General features: G+C 37.8%; 1 protein-coding gene and 1 non-coding gene across 8 annotated transcripts in view; both read left to right on the plus strand.

Annotated features, from left to right (window-relative positions):
* Window positions 1–22,326, plus strand: part of LOC117415737 (cell division cycle and apoptosis regulator protein 1-like) — a 37,621-nt gene that overhangs the window by 9,944 nt on the left and 5,351 nt on the right. For 5 of the 7 annotated variants that reach the window (XM_034026463.2, XM_034026464.2, XM_034026461.2 and 2 more), the window contains 14 exons: window positions 208–363; window positions 2,335–2,560; window positions 5,488–5,601; window positions 9,999–10,165; window positions 10,797–11,007; window positions 11,973–12,056; window positions 13,116–13,304; window positions 16,338–16,529; window positions 17,927–18,226; window positions 19,004–19,187; window positions 19,905–19,990; window positions 20,399–20,545; window positions 20,914–21,034; window positions 21,927–22,112. In XM_034026463.2, coding sequence (XP_033882354.2) covers window positions 208–363; window positions 2,335–2,560; window positions 5,488–5,601; window positions 9,999–10,165; window positions 10,797–11,007; window positions 11,973–12,056; window positions 13,116–13,304; window positions 16,338–16,529; window positions 17,927–18,226; window positions 19,004–19,187; window positions 19,905–19,990; window positions 20,399–20,545; window positions 20,914–21,034; window positions 21,927–22,112 — 2,363 coding nt within the window. The remainder of the gene's footprint in view (window positions 1–207; window positions 364–2,334; window positions 2,561–5,487; window positions 5,602–9,998; window positions 10,166–10,796; window positions 11,008–11,972; window positions 12,057–13,115; window positions 13,305–16,337; window positions 16,530–17,926; window positions 18,227–19,003; window positions 19,188–19,904; window positions 19,991–20,398; window positions 20,546–20,913; window positions 21,035–21,926; window positions 22,113–22,326) is intronic. The other 2 variants (XM_034026465.2, XM_034026467.2) reach the window with 1 other exon arrangement.
* Window positions 9,777–9,841, plus strand: LOC117416293 (small nucleolar RNA SNORD98). Its single transcript, XR_004546535.1, has one exon. It is a non-coding gene; the product is annotated as a small nucleolar RNA SNORD98 (small nucleolar RNA).

The following is a 22,326-nucleotide window of genomic DNA, read 5'->3' on the forward strand; positions in this document are numbered from 1 at the left end:
CAACCTTATTACTTAGACATGTTTAGAATGTAACACAAAATGCATGGAATGACCCAGCAGTCTATTGTGTAATATCCAGCATGTTCTCTGGTACTCTTATCTTCCCCTGTTCAGAAGTTCTGTTGACTGCAATAACTTCAGCTTGTTTGCAGGGAATGTTAATCTGCATGCAGTGTTGTAAATAGTTATTTTTTTCTCTGCTGTTAGCCGTGAACGGGAGCGGGAGAGGAGGCGGTCCCGGGAGCGCTCTCCCCAGCGGAAACGCTCTCGAGACAGGTCCCCCCGCAGAGAGAGGTCCCCCAGGAGAACTCGTAGAGTCGTCCCTCGATACACTGTACAGTTCTCAAAATTCTCCCTGGACTGGTGAGCAATAATCGGGTGCTTTTTTAAAATGTGTATTTATTTGTTTGTATTTATTTTATTAAATTATTTGGGAGCAAATAGATATTAATAAGCTTGTTAATATGTCTTGGGTGGGAATGTGCTAGCAAATGTGAAAATTAAAGCAGTATTTATTTGGTTACCTGCAACTCATATGAAAATACAAATACCCTAAAGAGATGTCCCTTTTTTCATAATTATGAACAGTACAGTGGGCCATATTAGTTTGATTTTAACTGTGCAAACCATTTTATATACAGTGCCTTGCAAAAGTATTCAGACCCCTGACCAATTCTCTCATATTACTGAATTACAAATGGTACATTGAAATTTTGTTCTGTTTGATATTTTATTTTAAAACACTGAAACTCAAAATCAATTATTGTAAGGTGACACTGGTTTTATGTTGGGAAATATTTTTAAGAAAAATAAAAAACTGAAATATCTTGCTTGCATAAGTATTCAACCCCCACACATTAATATTTGGTAGAGCCACCTTTCGCTGCAATAACAGCTTTAAGTCTTTTGGGGTAAGTATGTACCAGCTTTGCACACAGTGTCGTAGTGATTTTGGCCCATTCTTCTTGGCAGATTTGCTCCAGGTTGTTCAGGTTGGTTGGACGACGCTTGTGGACCGCAATTTTCAAATAGTGCCACAGTTTCCCAATGGGATTGAGATCAGGACTTTGACTGGGCCACTGTAGGACATTCACATTTTTGTTCTTGAGCCACTCCAATGTTGCTTTGGCCTTGTGCTTGGGATCATTGTCCTGCTGAAAAGTGAATTTTCTCCCAAGCCTCAGTTTTTTAGCGGACTGAAGCTGGTTCTTTTGCAGTATTTCCCTGTATTTTGCTCCATCCATTCTTCCTTCAATTTTAACAAGATGCCCAGTCCCTGCTGATGAGAAGCATCCCCACAGCATGATGCTGCCACCACCATACTTCACTGTAGGGATGGTGTGTCTTGAGGCATGGGCAGTGTTCGGTTTGCACCACACATAGGGCTTTGAGTTTTGGCCAAAAAGCTCTATCTTGGTCTCATCTGACCACAAAACCTTTTCCCACATCGCAGCTGGGTCACTCTCATGCTTTCTGGCAAACTCCAGACGTGCTTTCAGATGGTACTTTTTGAGTAACGGCTTCTTTTCTTGCCACCCTCCCATACAGGCCAGTGTTATGCAGAGCTCTTGATATGGTTGACTGGTGCACCATTACTCCACTCCCAGCCACTGAACTCTGTAGCTCCTTCAAAGTGATTTTTGGCTTCTCTCACAAGTCTCCTTCTTGTTTGAGCGCTGAGTTTTGAGGGACGGCCTTTTCTTGGCAGTGCCTGGGTGGTGTGATGCAGCTTCCACTTCCTGATTATTGATCCAACTTTGCTCACTGGGATATCCAAACACTTGGGTATTATTTTGTACCCTTTCCCTAATCTATGCATTTGTATTACTTTATCTCTAACTTCTGTAGAATGCTCTTTGGTCTTCATTTTCCTTCAGATTCACAGCCTGACCAATGATCCTTCAACAGTGGGGTTTTTATCCAGAAAATGTGACAGCAACTTTAATGGTTCACAGGTGGAGGCCAATGGTAAGGTAATTGTGTCCTCGTTAGGGCAATTTCTTTCATTGATGTAAACTGGGAGCTTCCACAGCACAGGGGTTGAATACTTATGCAAGCAAGATATTTCAATATTTCCCAACATAAAACCAATGTCACCTTACAATAATTGATTTTGAGTTTCAGTGTTTTAAAATAAAATATTAAACAGAACGAAATTTCAGTGTACCATTTGTAATTCAGTAATATGAGAGAATTGGTCAGGGGTCTGAATACTTTTGCAAGGCACTGTATGTGTGTGTGTGTGTGTATGTGTATGTGTGTATATATATATATATATATATATATATATAAATACATTTATTAAGGATGTATGATCTACTTTTTATTTTACAGCTTTAATTGTGACATGATGGAGCTCAGAAGGCGTTACCAGAATCTCTACATCCCTAGTGATTTTTTTGACGCTGAGTTCACTTGGGTAGATGCTTTCCCGGCATCTCGACCCTTTCAGTTTGGAAACTATTGCAATTTCCACATAATGCACAGAGAGGTAGATTCATTGGTAAAGAACACATCTGTTCTGGACCCTCCAGATGCAAACCACTTGTATAGTGCAAAGGTAAGCTACCGTGTGACTTGTATTAATTCAACAAATATATGGTTGATATATATCTTGTCCATGTTCTTGTTAAACTTAAATTAAAATGAACTATTTTAAAGATTAACAGATTATTTAAATCTTTGTTCATACTTCATTGATAGACGAGTGACTTAAAGGTCTCTTCCGCATATTTGGGACACGGCTATGATTCTCTGTCCCTTTGAGTAACGTCCAATTTAAACTTAACTTCTGTGGTCACAATATTTATATGTTATGGTTCATGTGTAAAATCGGTAACTCTATAGATTAACCAGTAAAGGTATAAAATAACTGAGGAGATGGTAATTATAATGCTACAGCATTTGAGGTGAATACAGTGAATATATGAATTCTAAACTTTATTGCATCTCTCTTGCATTATTATTATTATTATTATTATTATTATTATTATTATTATTATTATTATTATTTATTAATAACAATAATAATAATAAAAAAATAATAATCAATTATAAAGTACAGTGCCGTGAAAGTATTTGCCCCCTGTCTGATTTTCTGCACTTTTGCATATTTTTGACACTGAATGTTATCAGATCTTCAACCAAAACCTAATATTAGATAAAAGGGACCCTGAGTGAACAAATAACACAAACATTTGATACATATTTCATTTATTTATTAAAGAAAGTTATGCAACACCCAATGCCCCTGCGCTAAAAAGTAATCGCCCCCTTAGACTCAATAACTGGTTACGCCTCCTTTTAGCAGCAATAACTGCAACCAAACGCTTACTGTAGTTATTGATTAGTCTCTCACAGTGCCCACTCCTCCATACAGAACTGCTTCAGCTCAGTGACATTTGTGGGTTTTCGAGCATGAACTGCTCGTTTCAGGTCCTGCCACAACATCTCAATGGGGTTTAGGTCTGGATTTTGACTAGGCCATTCCAAAACTTTACATTTCTTGTTCTTCAACCATTCTGATGTAGACTTGCTTGTGTGTTTCGGATCATTGTCTTGCTGCATGACCCAGCTGCGCTTCAGCTTCAGCTCACGGACGGATGGCCTGACATTCTCCTGTAGAATTCTCTGATACAGAGCAGAATTCATGGTTCCTTTAATGATGGCAAGGCGTCCTAATGCAGCAAAGCATCCCCAAACCATGACACTACCACCACCATGCTTGACTGTTGGTATGAGGTTCTTGCTGTGGAATGCAGTGTTTGGTTTTCGCCAGACATAACGGGGCCCATGTCGGCCAAAAAGTTCCACTTTTGACTCATCTGTCCATAGAACATTGTTCCAGAACTCTTGAGGATCATCCAGGTGTTTTTTGGCAAACTTGAGATGAGCATTCATGGCAGAGTAGCAAGGCAATGGTTTCTGCCTTGCTACTCTGCCATGAATCCCATTTTTGCCCAGTGTCTTTCTGATGGTGGAGTCATGAACACTGACCTTAGACGAGGCGAGAGAGGCCTGCAGATCCCTGGATGTTTTTCTAGGGTTCTTTGTGACTTCATGGACGATTTTACGCCTTGCTCTTGGAGAGATTTTGGCAGGATGGCCACTCCTGGGAAGATTCACTACTGTCCCAAACTTTCTCCATTTGGACAATATGGCTCTGACTGTGGTTCGGTGGAGCCACAGAGCCATAGAAATGGCTTTGTAAGCCTTTCCAGACTGATAGGCATCAACAACTTTTTTCTGGAGGTCTTCAGGAATTTCTTTTGTTCGTGACATGATGTGCCTCTAGAACCTGTGTGCTGACAACTTCACTCTGATGGTAAGGGTCAAAGTTAGTCAGATTTATATTGGGCTGGCCCAAATCAGGCCTGGTTGTTAACCAAAGTACTCAAACAGCTGACCCTAATGATCCTTTTAATTGGGTTGAGTTAACTAGGGGGGGGGCAATAACTTTTTCACACCTGAAGATTGCATGTTTGATTACCTTGCAGACCAAACAAATGAAAGAAGCACCAAACTTTGGTGTCATTTTTTCTCTCAGACTCCCTCTATGTACTACTACAACCCACAAAAAAATCTGACCAAATATAATGTGAAAAATGTGCAAAAATGCTGAAAATCAGACAGGGGGCAAATACTTTTTCACAGCACTGTATGTATTTATCAGTGACCATGGAATAAAGTTTTGTCCTATAAACAGACATGATTAGAGACAGATTTCTGGTTTTATTTCTAACAATTTTATCCCCCTTGTCTTTCGCATTATGTAAAAAAAAAATAATAATAATAATAATAAATGCATATATTAGGTATGGTAATAATGACATCTCTTAAGCAAAACTCATGCCTCTGCTAAATGTGATTTAGTATTATTCAGTTGAACTAATTTAGAAAAAAGCATAACCTAAGTGCACACGTGTTTTGCATTTCAGTGAGAATCATTCAGTATGCTACGTCATTTTGCCGGCAAAACATTATTTTGTATTGTGAATTGTTGTTGCCAGACAGTGATCATGGATGTAAGTAAAAGATATAATTTACTACCATCTCCTCAGTTATTTTATACATGACAGCTGAGCTGGTAAATCTACACATATACCGGTTATTTTATAGATTGGTCCCTGAGCTGGTTTTCTGTTCACCAGCATTGCTGCGGGAAGGAACATGGTTTGGACATACAACACTGCAGAGGATTCTGTAACATTTAAATTAACCAACAAGCAAATTACTCAGAACAATGCTTCTATTGTTTGCTAGTTTTTAAACATTCACAGATCCTGTTCAGCAATAATCCTGGAAGGTGGTCCTCAATTAGTCCTAATCGAGGTCTGTGAAACCAGAAGATTTAACTGTTTGTTTGAGTTTCATTTCTTAAAACGATATCGCAGCCTGGTAAATCTGGCTTCTTGTGTTATATGGCTTTGGCCTGCCCTGTTGTATGGAGTTAGCCTTCTAACTGCAATAGCATCTGTTGTAACCCAGGTGATGCTTCTAGCAAACCCCAGTTTGGAAGAGCTCTACCACAAGTCATGTGCTCTTGCTGATGATCCTCAGGAGCTTCGCGAGGCATTCCAGCATCCTGCTAGACTAATCAAGGTACAGTACAGTACAGTTATATAATACTGGAAAACTAGCATTTTGGAAGCTCTGTCAAGTGATCAAGACTTTAATGGCAGTTTATATTATTTAGTTTAGTCCATTCCTCTGTACAAGGAAGTGCTGCATTACTGGGACTGCTCTTATCATGAACACTCATTTTGGTGCTGGGACAAATGTTATAATGAATATTTATTTTTTTGACATGTATTCTGATACAAAAATCAGACGTTCATATTCGCTAGAAATGACAAAAATACCTTGCACTTACCGCCTCACCGGAAGATGTGCTACAGTTTAAAAAATGGCAAATGAAAAAGAGCTCTGTGTGATATGTAAGATTTAACCCTTAGCGGTCCATTTATTCAGCGCGTCTTAGGCACGTCAGGTCCAATTTATTTTCACACGCACAGTTTATTTTAGACGCGCTGTTTAATATATAATAAAAAAAGCACACAGGATCAACACAGCAGCTTGAGCCTCTATTTCAAAGTTTTAGACAGCAAAAGTTAACAAACCACATTATGCAACTTTCTTTTATGTGGAATGTAATAAACGAGAACCACAACGGTGAGGTTTTTTCCCTTCGTTTTACAACGCCATTTTTAGGTGCAAAAAAGACATGACATCCGCGAAGGCACTCTAAAAGGTGAGCAACGATCTGCAGATGAGCAAGCGGCTGTGAATTATCCAGCAGAATTGAAGGAGATCATACAAGCTGCTGGATACAATGAACAACTGATCTATAACGCAGATGAAGGTGGTGTTTATTAGAAATTGCTGCCCAGCAAGTCACAGTGTGAAAGGGAAGGTTCTCAAAAAGAAGGCTACAAACAACGGGCAGACTGTGTCACCCTGCTGTTTACAGCTAATAAAACGGGAGCACAAATTGCCACTTCTCATTGGAAAGAGTAAAAAACCACGATGCTTTCACCATGTGAATATGCTTAATCTGCGTGTGGTATACGAAGCAAGTAAGAATGCCTGGTTGACCAGCCAAATATTCAAGTCATGGGTTTTTTAATTAATTTGCTTTTGCAACGTAGAAATCTCGAAGAAAAAGCTATTCTTCTGTTGGATAACTGTTCTGCACATCCTTGTACAAGTGCACTTACTACAAATGATAGCAAAATCAAGGTTGTGTACTTGCCAAAAAACACAACCAGTAAGATCCAGCCAATGGACCAAGGGGTAATTTCAATTTTTAAAGCACACTACCGCCGTGAACTGCTTTGCGAACTTCTTGTCGATGAATGGGTTACTCTGCAAGAAGCCATCAAATTGCTAACAGTAAAGGATCTTGTGTACATTGCTGCTGAATGCTGGGGTCGTTTAAGAGCAGAATCAATCAAAGTGCTGGATGAAAGGTTTGGGAGATGCCTTTGAGCAAGATGTGATACCGACAAGTGCAATGCACTATTTGCAACCTTTTTCGTTTTTGATTGCTGTCTCAGTCTAAATGCCCCTGGATCGTAGCTTGATGTATGTGATAGAATTAAACATTGCAGGTTGTACAAAATAGTTTGCCACCAGTAGAATGCAAAATTATTGTGTATGATCTGCTGCAGTAATTACTGTAGGTTTTTTTTTTGTTTGTTTTTTAATTCAGTTTGGACACTTGCAAAATTGTTCACTCACTTAACAATATCAGTTGATCTCCTAGCGTACTTAACCCGCCCCTGGACAGTGGTCCAGTTTTCTTTTTCAAATTGAAACACGCTTATAATCACATCAGGAACCTGGACCGATACACATAACTTAATTGGATTTAAGTGCAGGGTGAAAGTACACAATAGACAGTTTCCGTTGCAGTAAAGAGTAGGCTACCTCTAATGTATTGTTTGGAAAAATGATGATATAGTTGTATTCGCTGAAGATAATGCAAATCTAAGTGGCTATGCAAAGTCTTGTAAAGTTTTGATTAAAATATCACAACAAAAAGTGAAATGCATCTCTGCAGCCGCAGCACACTGGAAGGGACTGCTGCTTCCGCTACCAGAACCTGCACCACATAATTCATAAGTTGTAACCAACAGCAAATTAAAAACAAAAAAAGATTGAATTGTTTCAATGTGAATAGGCCATAATATTAATGTAGTTCTCAAACCTTTTTTTTTCCCTTCTTAATTTACTGTTATGTTACACTGGAAATTTATCAGATTTTACACAAAACAAGGCAAAGGCTAGTGACGGCAGGAATATGAAAAAGTGCTTTGTTTAAATGCCAATATATTTATCAAATGTGACTTAAAACATCGGGATTTGTTTGAATGAATGAGGAGTTATTGTTACTTTAAACTGTTACTTGAAGGATATTTATTTTTTTTTTTTTTTTAAAAGCATTTTAACTCGATAATCTGTTAGAATTTGGACAATAATTAATGTCAACATCAGGGTTCGATTTACAACATTTCATATATATACTGTATATTGCCTTGCAAAAGTATTCAGACCCCTGACCAATTCTCTCATATTACTGAATTACAAATGGTACATTGAAATTTCGTTCTGTTTGATATTTTATTTTAAAACACTAAAACTCAAAATCAATTATTGTAAGGTGACATTGGTTTTATGTTGGGAAATATTTTTAAGAAAAATAAAAAACTGAAATATCTTGCTTGCATAAGTATTCGACCCCCACACATTAATATTTGGTAGAGCCACCTTTCACTGCAATAACAGCTTTAAGTCTTTTGGGGTAAGTATGTACCAGCTTTGCACACAGTGTCGGAGTGATTTTGGCCCATTCTTCTTGGCAGATTTGCTCCAGGTTGTTCAGGTTGGTTGGACGACACTTGTGGACCGCAATTTTCAAATAGTGCTTCAGATTCTCAATGGGATTGAGATCAGGACTTTGACTGGGCCACTGTAGGACATTCACCTTTTTGTTCTTGAGCCACTCCAATGTTGCTTTGGTCTTGTGCTTGGGATCATTGTCCTGCTGAAAGGTGAATTTCCTCCCAAGCTTCAGTTTTTTAGCGGACTGAAGCAGGTTCTCTTGCAGTATTTCCCTGTATTTTGCTCCATCCATTCTTCCTTCAATTTTAACAAGATGCCAAGTCCCTGCTGATGAGAAGCATCCCCACAGCATGATGCTGCCACCACCATACTTCACTGTAGGGATGGTGTGTCTTGAGGCATGGGCAGTGTTAGGTTTGCGCCACACATAGGGCTTTGAGTTTTGGCCAAAAAGCTCTATCTTGGTCTCATCTGACCACAAAACCTTTTCCCACATCGCAGCTGGGTCACTCTCATGCTTTCTGGCAAACTCCAGACGTGCTTTCAGATGGTGCTTTTTGAGTAACGGCTTCTTTTCTTGCCACCCTCACATACAGGCCAGTGTTATGCAGAGCTCTTGATATGGTTGACTGGTGCACCATTACTCCACTCCCAGCCACTGAACTCTGTAGCTCCTTCAAAGTGATTTTTGGCTTCTCTCACAAGTCTCCTTCTTGTTTGAGTTTTGAGGGACGGCGTTTTCTTGGCAGTGCCTGGGTGGTGTGATGCAGCTTCCACTTCCTGATTATTGATCCAACTTTGCTCACTGGGATATCCAAACACTTGGGTATTATTTTGTACCTTTTCCCTAATCTATGCATTTGTATTACTTTATCTCTAACTTCTGTAGAATGCTCTTTGGTCTTCATTTTCCTTCAGATTCACAGCCTGACCAATGATCCTTCAACAGTGGGGTTTTTATCCAGAAAATGTGACAGCAACTTTAATGGTTCACAGGTGGAGGCCAATGGTAAGGTAATTGTGTCCTCGTTAGGGCAATTTCTTTCATCGGTGTAAACTGGGAGCTTCCACAGCACAGGGGTTGAATACTTATGCAAGCAAGATATTTCAGTTTTTTATTTCTTAAATATTTCCCAACATAAAACCAATGTCACCTTACAATAATTGATTTTGAGTTTCAGTGTTTTAAAATAAAATATCAAACAGAATGAAATTTCAATGTACGATTTGTAATTAAGTAATATGAGAGAATTGGTCAGGGGTCTGAATACTTTTGCAAGGCACTGTGTGTGTGTGTGTGTGTGTGTGTATATATATATATATATATATATATAATTATATATATATATATATATATATATATATTAGTTCTTGCTTTTACACTGGCATCTATCAAGTACATGCAATATAAAAAGCCATACAGAAGGAAAACTGTGGATGATGTTAAAAATCCTATTCCATTTCTGAAACTAAAATGTGGAATAAACTATACTGACACAGTTCTTTAATCGTAGTATATCTGAATCTCATTTGTTATGGCAAATAGGGACTTATGTTTTCCTGGTAAATATTTCTAAATATGAAGTGGTGAAGAATTTCTTTGTACAGATGTGCGCAATCTCTAACTCAAAACATACAAATTTGTTTCCTTTTAGTTCTTAGTCGGCATGAAAGGAAAGGATGAGGCCATGGCTATTGGTGGACACTGGTCCCCATCTCTTGATGGAGCCAACCCAGAGAAAGACCCTTCTGTGCTGATAAAGACTGCTATCCGTTCTTGTAAGGCTCTCACAGGCATTGATCTGAGTTTATGCACACAGTGGTAAGTACTTGCCATGAATGGTAGATTATTTCATATTTTATTAAGGCATGTTTTTTGTTGTTGCATTGTTTTATTTGGAGACTAGGTAAAATCCACAAGAATAAATTTGAAATGTTGTATGAAAGATATTGCATGTTTTATATTTTTATTTGTATATTCTGATTGTGTCTAAAATCTATTTGCTGGATATACTAAGCAATAGAAAACTTGACTTCTAATTTGAATATGGTGAATGCATCAACTGTGTTGCTCGAAGAACTGTGCTGAAGAAGAAATCGTCCATGGCATCATCATTTGTTTCTTTTTTTTGTTTTGTTTGTATAACATTCATTTACTACGTCTTTGATTCACACTGTCCTTTTTGAGAAGTCTTTGATTATGGGTGAATAAGTCTGTTATCTTACAGAAGGGACTTTAACACAAGGTTTTTGTTAGCTTGGTTGTTTTATCTTGATGGTGAACTTGTTAGTATTTGCGGTCTGGAAGCACATCTTTAGGGATTTTTATTTTTGGAGAGTAGAAGTTGTCAAATGTTTAGAAGAAAAGGTTTAGTTAACTGTAAATATATAGTAGGCTCTGTAAGATGTCTGATAGAATTTTTCTTTCCAATACGCTTCTTCCCTTGCGACAGGTACCGTTTTGCAGAGATTCGCTATCACCGCCCCGAGGAGACCCACAAGGGGCGTACAGTTCCAGCTCATGTGGAGACAGTGGTTTTATTTCTCCCGGATGTTTGGCATTGTCTTCCTACCCGCTCAGAGTGGGAGACCCTCTCCCGTGGATACAAGCAGCAGCTGTCCGAGACGCTTCAGGCTGAACGAAAGGAGGCTGATGGAGAACAGGCACTGAACGCTAATCCCTTTTTCTTATTTCCGCTTCTCGCAGGCACAGGAAACACAGGCACAAAATGCACACCCACACACTACACAGCAAAACTATATGCATTGGGAGGAACATAGTTAACATACTAAACTACAGCGACTGGTTAAACAGCTTCCAGCCTTCTGGTGCCACAGCTTTTAATCTCTGTCCTTTTTTTAAACATAAAAATGGCTTCTATTCCTCTTTGTTTAGTACATTTTATCAAGGAGGGGAGGAGGAGGAGGGGAGGAGGAGGGGGGGTTGAATGCTATCTTTTAAGCTGTTTTAAGAGAAAATCCGAGCCCAAAACTGCTGGAATCTGGGAACCAGTTGTTGAGTTGGGGAAAATCCTGTTTAGCCATTTACTATACAAACACCTGCCATCTTCCTAAATTCTGTCTCTTGTCTGTCCCTTTCACTCTAGTTATGGTACTCCTGAATACTGTATAGATCATTTTAAAGGATTTGATTTCCAGGCCAGTTGGTTGAGCGACAGTGTTGTGTGTTTATTTATTTATTTATTTATTTATTTATTTATTTATTTATTTATTTTGTTTAAATGAAAGGTGTGAAATAGGGTCAAATAAAGCTTTTGGTGCAGTGCATCTAAGAAAGGGGGAACACACACTTTTTTGGCTGATGGATGCCAGCAGTGCGTGTACCTGTCATGCATCTCCTGGAGTTATTGTCATTGATCACTCTCTTGTGTTCCACAGATATGGCTTTGATTGGCTGATGAGTGGCATTTGATCAGTTTTTTTTTTTTTTTAAACGGATTAGAATTTCTATTTTACATAGCAGTGGATTGTCCCTAATCAATCTGAGAGACAGTTGTGACCTTGCTACTTGCACGGATCCACTTTGTTTCTGATTGAACACATGATCTGACAGTCTGACATCTCTTGATGTATGACTGTGATTTTTTTGTTACTTTTCTTTTATTTAGGAGGAGGAAGAAAAAGATGAAGGGGAATTGAAAGAGATCTCCACTCCTACACACTGGTCAAAACTTGATCCGAAGTCCATGAAGGTACATTTTCATCCTTCCCTACACACTGAATTTTGAAATAAAGTTAATTTTATTTGACAACAGTTACAAATAGAAATAATAATAATATAGGTAGTGGAGAAATACTACTGTAATTATACAGGTGTTCAAGACCAAAGCTTACAGAATAACTAGACAACTGACATTCTAGTTTTTGGAATCATGTTATTTTTATGTTGGTGATGAAGTGCATGCTGCTTCAATTGTGTCTTGTTTAATTTGGCATTTTTATAATCAATCTTCTATTTTGGCAGACCCTTTTTGTAAATGTTTGGCAATGTGCCCTGCCCCTGTGTGCATTTCTGTGTAATATGTTGCGTGTGGTGTGTTAATGTTGGTGTATAGAAATTGCTGCACGGGATATAAATGGGTGTGTGTAGCACAAGTTATTTAAAATGTATAATTGTATTTAAGCACAGGGATTGCACTTCACTTCACGTGCATATAAAGTATTTAATAATATGTGAGCACGGGGTTGCACAGAATTAGTTCACGTGCTGGGATTCAAGTGAATAATTAATTAGTAATTGAATCCCGGTACAACAGTATAGATGCACAAAGCACTCACTCAGGGTTGTGTGTTTGTTAAGTGGAGACCGGGTGTGAGGAAGGAGAAAAAGTAAAGACAAGAAAAGAAAAGTTTCTTTGACTCGCTGTTTGTTTGTCTGTTCTTTCACTGTCTGTTTACTGTTTTGTCGTTTTGTTCGTCTATTTATTTTGGCCCAAAGTGCCGTGTGCTGTTTTTTTGTTTAAAACCTTTTATTTTGGTCTTTATTAAACGCGCAACAGTGCAATTAATATTTCACCTCGCAGTACTGTGTGTTTCTTCCAGGTCTGACGTCACCACTACAGCCTGCTTGTCACAATGTTGTATCTTTTTTTTTTCTAGCATGGATATTTTATTTGCATCTCAGATCACAGTAGTCACTTGTTGTGTGCTTGATTGATGTAGGAAACTTATACATCCTTTGACGATAAAATAAATGATGCAAGTATAACTGGTAGTATCATCACAAAGATGAAAAAAGTCTCCTTTCTTAGGTAAATGACCTTCGTAAGGAACTGGAAAGTCGGAGTCTTAGTTCCAAGGGCTTAAAGTCACAGCTGATAGCCAGGCTGACAAAACAGCTGAAAGTGGAGGAACAAACGGATGAAATTAAAGAGCCTGAGAAACCAGTGAAGGTGGAGGAGGAAGAGGAAGAACAGCTGAAGGTCGAAGAAGACAAAGAGGTAGGTTGTGTTTTAGAAAAAATAAATTGGTCTCTGCATGGGCTTGCTATAATAATAGAAATAATGGCTTATTAAACCAGTCACGTAATGAGTTTTTACATTTCTTAACCCAGATGTGTTGAAAATAAATATCTCACAACCCTTTGAATTCTTATGGGTCACGTATGTTATTAAAGAGAAAAGGGGGGGGGGGGCCTTGGAGTTCACTACAGAAAAAAAACACATACATAATACCAATATATGGGAAAAGTCACAAATTAAAGCCTGTTTTGCAGGAGATTATTTTTCCTTATTTATAAACAACACAATGTATTGATTTAATTCACATCGTAATCCACTCGACCTACACCTGTGGATTTTTTTAAACAAAGTTGAGTGCTTACTTTTTGGGGATTTTGCAGTGTGTGTGATTATATATATATATATATATATATATATATATATATATATATATATATATATATATATATATACATACATACACACATACTACCGGTCAAAAGTTTTAGAACACCCCCATTTTTCCAGTTTTTATTGAAATTTAAGCAGTTCAAGTCCAGTGAATAACCTGAAATGGTACAAAGGTAAGCAGTAAACTGCCAGAGGTTAAAAAAAAAAGTTTAGGTTACCAAAAACTGAAAAATAATGTACATTTCAGAGTTATACAAAAAGGCCTTTTTCAGGGAACAAGTAATGGGTTAACAACTTACAGCTGTTCTGCAGCAATGGAAGTAAATTAAGCCTTGAAAGTTGATGCTAACAATTCCTACAGGTGTCCCAACTTTTGTTGATTACTTACAAACCCTCTGTCTGTATAAAAGCAGTGTTGGAACAGACTGTGTTACTACACCCTCTTAAGCATTATTTGGACAGTATTGTACTGCAGGAAGTAGTATATTGCTCTCATAATGGTGAGAAAAAGGCAATTAACAAAGGAAGACAGACAGACCATTATAACCCTTAAAAGTGTAGGTCTTTCCTTTAGAGAAATTGCAAAGAAAGCCAAGGTGTCAGTGAGTACCGTTTCCTACACCATCAAAAGGCACTTGGAAACTGGAGGAAACTCTGACAGGAAGAGGTCTGGCAGACCCAAAGCCACAACAGAATCAGAAGACACGTTTCTGAGAGTCAACAGCTTGCGTGATAGGCGGCTCACAGGACAACAGCTTCAAGCACAGCTTAACACTGGTCGAAGTAAGCAAGTCTCAGTTTCAACTGTGAAGAGAAGACTTCGAGCTGCAGGTTTGACAGGTCGAGTGGCAGTAAGAAAGCCATTGCTAAGATGGCAAAATAAGAAAGAGGCTTGCCTGGGCCATGAAGCACCGCCAGTGGACTACTGAAGACTGGAAGAAGGTCTTATGGACCGATGACTCAAAATTTGAAATCTTTGGTTCATCACGCAGGGTTTTTGTATGCCGTCGAGTAGGCGAAAGGATGGTTCCTCGTGTGTGACACCAACTGTCAAACATGGAGGAGGAAGCGTGATGGTCTGGGGCTCTTTTGCTGGATCCAGAGTCGGCAACTTGCACAGAGTGAGTGGCACCCTGAACCAAAACTGCTACCACAGCATTTTGCAGCGCCATGCAATACCCTCTGGTATACGCCTAGTTGGTCAGGGGTTCATCCTACAGCAAGATAATGACCCAAAACATACCTCCAGGCTATGTCAGAACTACCTTAGAAGAAAAGAACAAGACGGTAGGCTTCAAATCATGGAATGGCCAGCACAGTCTCCAGACTTAAACCCCATCGAGCTGGTTTGGGATGAACTGGACAGAAGGGTGAAAGCAAAGCAACCTACAAGTGCAACACATTTGTAGGAACTTCTGCAACAGTGTTGGGAAGAACTTTCCAAACAATATTTGATTTCCATTGTAGAAAGAATGCCACGAGTGTGTTCGGCTGTTATATCTGCATAAGGTGGCTACTTTGATGAGTCAAAAATTTAGATTAAATTTTGTTAAACAAAACGATTCCATGATTTCTTTTTTTATCTCCAATTGTTTATTTGTTCTATGTTTTAATTTCAGAGTACATTGAGACATTAAACTGCGTAAATTTCAATAAAAACTGGAAAAATGGAGGTGTTCTAAAACTTTTGACCGGCAGTGTGTGTGTGTGTGTGTGTATATATATATATATATATATATATATATATATATATATATATATATATATATACAGTGCCTTGCAAAAGTATTCAGACCCCTGACCAATTCTCTCATATTACTGAATTACAAATGGTACATTGAAATTTCGTTCTGTTTGATATTTTATTTTAAAACACTAAAACTCAAAATCAATTATTGTAAGGTGACATTGGTTTTATGTTGGGAAATATTTTTAAGAAAAAAAATAAAAAACTGAAATATCTTGCTTGCATAAGTATTCGACCCCCACACATTAATATTTGGTAGAGCCACCTTTCACTGCAATAACAGCTTTAAGTCTTTTGGGGTAAGTATGTACCAGCTTTGCACACAGTGTTGGAGTGATTTTGGCCCATTCTTGGCAGATTTGCTCCAGGTTGTTCAGGTTGGTTGGACGACGCTTGTGGACCGCAATTTTCAAATAGTGCCACAGATTCTCAATGGGATTGAGATCAGGACTTTGACTGGGCCACTGTAGGACATTCACCTTTTTGTTCTTGAGCCACTCCAATGTTGCTTTGGCCTTGTGCTTGGGATCATTGTCCTGCTGAAAGGTGAATTTCCTCCCAAGCTTCAGTTTTTTAGCGGACTGAAGCAGGTTCTCTTGCAGTATTTCCCTGTATTTTGCTCCATCCATCCATTCTTCCTTCAATTTTAACAAGATGCCAAGTCCCTGCTGATGAGAAGCATCCCCACAGCATGATGCTGCCACCATATGTGTGTGTGTGTGTGTGTGTGTATGTGTGTGTGTGTGTGTATATATATATATATATATATATATATATATATATATATATATATATATATATATATATATATATATATATATATATATATATATAATATAATCTCTTTTTTTTTTTTTTCTTTTTAATCGTTTCAGGAAGAGGAGAGGAAGCGTCAGGAGGAAGCAGAGCGTCAGCGCCGAGAAAGACACTATATTCTTCCTGATGAACCCACCATCATCGTACACCCCAACTGGACAGCCAAGAACGGCAAATTCGACTGCAGCGTCATGTCACTAAGTGTCTTGCTGGACTACAGACTAGAAGACAACAAAGAACACTCTTTTGAAGTAAGTTTTAGCTGTAACCGTTCATTCATTTTCTACTTGTCTTACAAAATGGTGATGAATGCATATCTACATACCGGAAAATTAATTTAAATTGTTGCAGTTAAATTGGTGGCCAATGCCAAAGGTTTTTAAAGAGGGGATCAGAGTTGAGGTTACCCGCGCTGAGAAGTAAATGTCTCTAATGATGTTGTGCATTGTCACTTGCTTAAGCAGGTGCATTTCAGGTTATATTGGGGAAAAAATGGGGAAGTAGCAAACATTTTTATTTTTTTTTGCATTTTCATAATACTTTGTCATACTCAGACAAAGCTTTAAAACGCAATGGGAATTCCTTTTAAATTTCTGGCGTGAAGTGGCGCGTGACGCTAGCTTGTTTCAGAAGCAGACAGGCTGTGCAGTGCAAGGTAATCGCGCAGCTGCGGGACACTTGGGTTCACCACTCTGGTGCGTACGTTTGTTGCAAACCTCCAAGAGGTGCCAATGAGAACAAAGATACACAGACAATGACATACAGAGCTCTCACCACCAATCACTGTACAGCGCAAATTATATGGATTATATTTAGGACTTCGTTTTTTTATTAATTACATTTTTTTTTTTTTTTTCGGGTTTTGTGTAAATCAGTATTTTCGGGGCCTTTTGCTTTTTATGTACTGTATAGTTTTCGGTTACTTTCCAAAATGTTTGGGCGTTTATCTGTCAGTAACTTATAGTAACGCGACAATACTTGCACACTTAAGTTACTTGTACCTTCTTTCCTTTGCTGTCTTCCACAATGCCATCCTTATGGTCACAGGCACATTCTCCTGGGGTTTTTGTGTGTCTAGGCATTTTTTACAATTTCGCAATTATTTTTTTAAATCCTTCGTATCTTAACTGTAATACAGCTTTAAATCCTGTGAACAAGCCTCCATTTGGGTTTAATGTATTCAGAACGAATCCATGATAAATACAAGTCAGGAAGGAGGGACGTTGCCCAGCAGCACTGGGAAAGGTAGTTTTGATATTGTTTGTGTTTTTTTTTGTTTTTTTTTTTAATGGGAAAGTAGTGATTGAAGTCACCGTGAATTGAGTAACCATTTACAATGTTTTTCCAGTGTTTATTGGCTATTTACACTGATTTAAATTTTTTTTCTTTTTGGTATCCACGTTTATCAGTTTGTCAGTTAAAACCGAAAAGCAACAGCCCCACTTATATTATTATAGTCATTTAAATGGTATGTATTATATGTATGTGTATACGTTTGTTATGAAAACATATATTAAAAATAACATTAAAATATACACCTGTATGCTAAGGGTATGCAGACACTTGATAGATCTGGAAGGGGTACGTGACAAGCAAAAGTTTGGGAACCGCTGACTACTGTGTTTAAATAATGCATTGTTCTTTGCAGGTCTCCTTGTTTGCAGAGTTGTTCAATGAAATGCTTCAGAGAGACTTTGGCTACAGGATATACAAAGCACTGGCTGCTATTCCTCTGAAGGATGAAAAGAAGGAGAAGAAGGAAAAGGCAAAAAAGGAAGTGGAGAAAAAAGAGGCAGAAAAAAAGGAAGCAGAGAAGAAAGATTGTGATAAAAAGGAAGCTGTTAAGAAGGAGGAAGCCATAAAGGGGGTCAAGGAAGAAAAAGAGGAAGACAGTGGAGAGCCAGCTGCAAAAAAAATAAAGATCCCAGATGAAAAGGAAGAGAAAAAGGTAGTGTGTGTGTGTGTGTGTGTGTGTGTGTGTGTGTGTGTGAGTATACAGGGCAATTCATAATTCATGCAACATTGTTTTCAATTCTGTTTAAATTTTACATTATTGAACAACTGGTGGCTGGTGCGTCGGTGTCTGTCAGACATTTTCTTTTCAGATTACCCTCCAGATTTTGCAATGCTCCGACAATGTTGTGCAAATTATGAATCGCTCTGTCTTTTATATATTTGCTAGACTGTGCTAGTGCACAAGTTCCCCTTCATTACCATTTACCTTCGTATTTGTGGGCAGGCATTTTTCCTTATTCTGTCTTATTTCAGGTCAAATCTGATTTATGTAGACTCTGCAGGAGCTGTCGAGTACATTGATTTTCTTAAGCCCTGTTTCTGCCTGCCCACAATGGCCTTTACTTTTTGACCTTCTCACTTCTTTCATAGTGATCAACTTTTTTTGTTTTATAATTGGAATGGGTCCCATTGAACTGCAAGTTACAGTTGAGTTTTTATTTTCTTTATAGAAATGCATCAACTACATTTTGTGAAATTTCCCCAGAAGAACCACCAGGGAGCACTTTTCTTTATTATATAAAATAAAAAATACCCAGAATTGACACTGTACATTCATGGCAGGTAGTGACACTAGCCATTTATTTAAAACACTAATTCTAGTTTTACAGTAGCCACGAGGAAGGTTTTGTAAATGGAGAAAAGCCTCACTTGCAGAATAGCCTAGATTGTACAAAAAAGTTTAAAAACTAAAACACTTTCATGCTTTTAGGTTTCAGCATTGACTCGCAGAGTAACAAGGTCTTTCACCAAATCTTCTTTCCAGGAGAAGGAAAAGGAGGAGAAAAAAGAGGAATCTAAAGAGGATGAGGAAAATGAAGAGGGGAGTAGTAATCCTAATCTGGATGAGTACGACCCCATGGAAGCTGAGGAGGCAGAAGATGATGACGAAGAAGGTATGGCATATATGTGCGGTTGTGAGGAGTTGCACAGTTCTTTCAGTTGAAAAGTCAAATTCTCTTTTCATCCGTCGAACCTAAGCAACAAAAGTTGCAAGGCTACTTGTACTGGATGCAAGCCCCAGCTGATTCTACTTCCCCAACTAACATCGACATCTTATCACAAACAGGATTTGACCCATGCCTTACCCTGAACTGCACGCGTTGGTGCTTTTTAGTAGGTGAGCCATGGGGACCCCTCACTGATTGAGTTTTGATTAGTACACATTAGGTATCCCAAGTGTCAGAATATGCGGATATGTCCATCTGTCTATGTATGTCATGCTTACAATTTCAAATGAATTACAACATCCTCAAGATGGTGTGAAAAGTGTCACTATGAATATTTTGCAGAATCTGGAATCTGCTTTCCCCCCTTCATTCTTCATTGACACAACTGGCTATTTTAAAACTTTTCATACTGAATTTATTTGTACACTGTCTTACATGCTTACATCTCAACCACTATGAAAAAAACAAAAAAAATGTCATGTCCATGGGGGAGGGAGGAGTGTAATACTTTTGTTGGTGCAGGTTTATCTGTTCCTGTGACAATCGATTATTTTGTTGGAACATTCAGCAATAGAAGCCTACTTGCTATGAATGAAATAAAAAGCAAAACAGTTTCTCATCTTTATTTTGGGCTTGAATTATTTGTTTACATTATGTATTTAGAAAAAGAAGAAGAAACGAGCGATAAGGACAAAAAGGATGAGAAAAAAGAAGAAAAGAAGTCAAAAGAGAGGTCTTCGAAAGACAAGGTATGAATTGTACATATTATTTAAAATAATTTAATCACTACGGGATGTTTGTTAACCCAAAGGGGTGTGATTCTCATGTAACCAAACCTCCTGGATTTCAATCTGTTTGTGTAAGAGAGCATTAGTGTGTGTTGCAGGATATTTTGTTATATGTTCCCTTTTTTAACCCTGGACTACAAGCGATTCTGGATCTTTGATAATACATCTTAATAGTCAGGTTTTTCTGTTCATTAAGTTGAGCCCGTTTTGAAATTGCTTTTGTATATTTAAATTGTACAACAACTTGATTTGGTTTCTACAAAGGTGATATATTTCTAGTTTTGAATTAACCAAAAATCAGTAAGCTTAATTAATTGCATGTATAAAGTACAAACACATTTTATCTTTTTTGTTTGTTTGTTTCTTCAGGAGAAAGAAAAGAAGCAGATGACTACTTACAATAAAGATCTTCTGATGGCATTTGTTTATTTTGATCAAAGTCACTGTGGATATCTCCTTGAAAAAGACCTGGAAGAAATAATGTATACTATTGGGCTGCATCTGTCTCGTGCCCAGGTAGAACATGGATTAGGAATTTGTTATGCCTGCTCTATACCCTGTTTTAAATAAACATGATCTACTTGAATGCAGTAAAAGCAGTAAATCGGATGAGCTAAACTAGAAAACACAAATGCAGTTAGAATAGAAGATTGTCAGCAGTTAAATAGGAATGGTTTGCCATGTATAACACTAGGATCAATAAATAAAAAATAAACAAAACAGTACTGTTAAATGTGCTTACAGAACAGCCTAAAAAATATAAAATTTAACTTTTTTCTGTTTTGTTTACATAATTAAGATTCTTAACGTACAGGTTGGGTTTTCCACCAAGATATTTTAAAGTGCTGGGAGCTGGGATTTAAACCTTATTTTCTGTTCATCAGGTTAAGAAATTGCTAAATAAAACCGCTGTACGGGAATCCTGCTTTTACCGGAAGCTGACTGATCGTGCGAAAGATGAAGCAATCCCAGAAATACCTGAAGCACCACAGGAGTTGCTTCTTGGTAAGCACTACTATAATTCGGTTTGATTGATCAAACATGCAGGTGCAAACTGCTTCATTGTGTCAAAGTAAAGTATATTCTGTACAAGAACTTTACATATTTTTCCTAGGTTGTATGGCCTTTACCTATTTGATTGTTATCAATTATACTTATTAATGTGTCAGTTGATTGTTATGTATTATACTTATTAATGTATTCTTGCTAGAACCGAAGTAATTGTATTTTATCTTGCTCTTAATTGTATTAATACTTGTACTGTGATTCTTGAAATGTACTTTTGTTTACGACTGTAAGTCGACCTGGATAAGGGCGTCTGCTAAGAAATAAATAATAATAATAATATTCACAGCTTTGTTTTAAAAGGTTGGAGATTTCCTTATTTCCATTGATCCCATACTTTTTAAAAAACCTGGCTTATTGATTGTTTTAATTCCTCATCTCTTTTTTAGTGCGTTTTCAAAACTTCTTCGAGGTAGCTCAACATTTGTGAGGGACGAGTAAAAAAAATTAAATGACCTTCTATGCAAAATTTCCTTAGAGCATTTTTGAATCCTAATACATTATACTATAGTCTTTATTACAGCTGGTTGGTATAGCAAACTGACACCCTCTGCAGACTTCTGCATCTTTATTCATAGTCTAGTCTACATACACATTAGTGTTCTGCACATGTAGTCTTATGCACATTTAATATTTTAGTCCTTTATTTTAAACTCTGTTGGTTATGGTTTATCTGTGTGGATTACAAACACCCCTAGTCAGGAATAACATGAAGTTGGTCTGCAGAAAAATATTTATAAATCTTTGTTAGTCTCTTACTGAATACAAAATAATGTGTGTGTCATTTTTATTATGCTGCTGAAACCCTGCATTGATCAATAACTTGTTTCAGGAAACAAAGCCCTACTGCCCTGCCATAATGTACAACAGGAACAATATGAGTCGCAAGAAGCAGGCAGTCTCATAGTTTACAATGGTGCCATGGTGGATGTGGGGAGCCTGATTCAGAAACTGGAGAAGAGTGAGAAGGACAGGGAAGGGATTGAGCAGAAGCTTCAGTCTCAGGAGGCAAAGATAGGTATGCAAGCAGCAAGCAGCTGAAGCATTACATGCCTATTGTAATAACATCAAACTTGACTGACAAAATAGCAAATAACTTGATTTCATGGTTGTAGTGACTTTTGTCAATAGTTTAAATGTTAAGGGAATGGCTAAACAATTGCAGTGCTCCCCTTCATAACGCTGTAGTCTGGAGCAATTTGTGTCAGTGGAACAGCCTTAATGGGAGAGAC

Source organism: Acipenser ruthenus, chromosome 7, assembly GCF_902713425.1.
Source record: "Acipenser ruthenus chromosome 7, fAciRut3.2 maternal haplotype, whole genome shotgun sequence".
Taxonomy (NCBI): Eukaryota; Metazoa; Chordata; class Actinopteri; order Acipenseriformes; family Acipenseridae; genus Acipenser; species Acipenser ruthenus.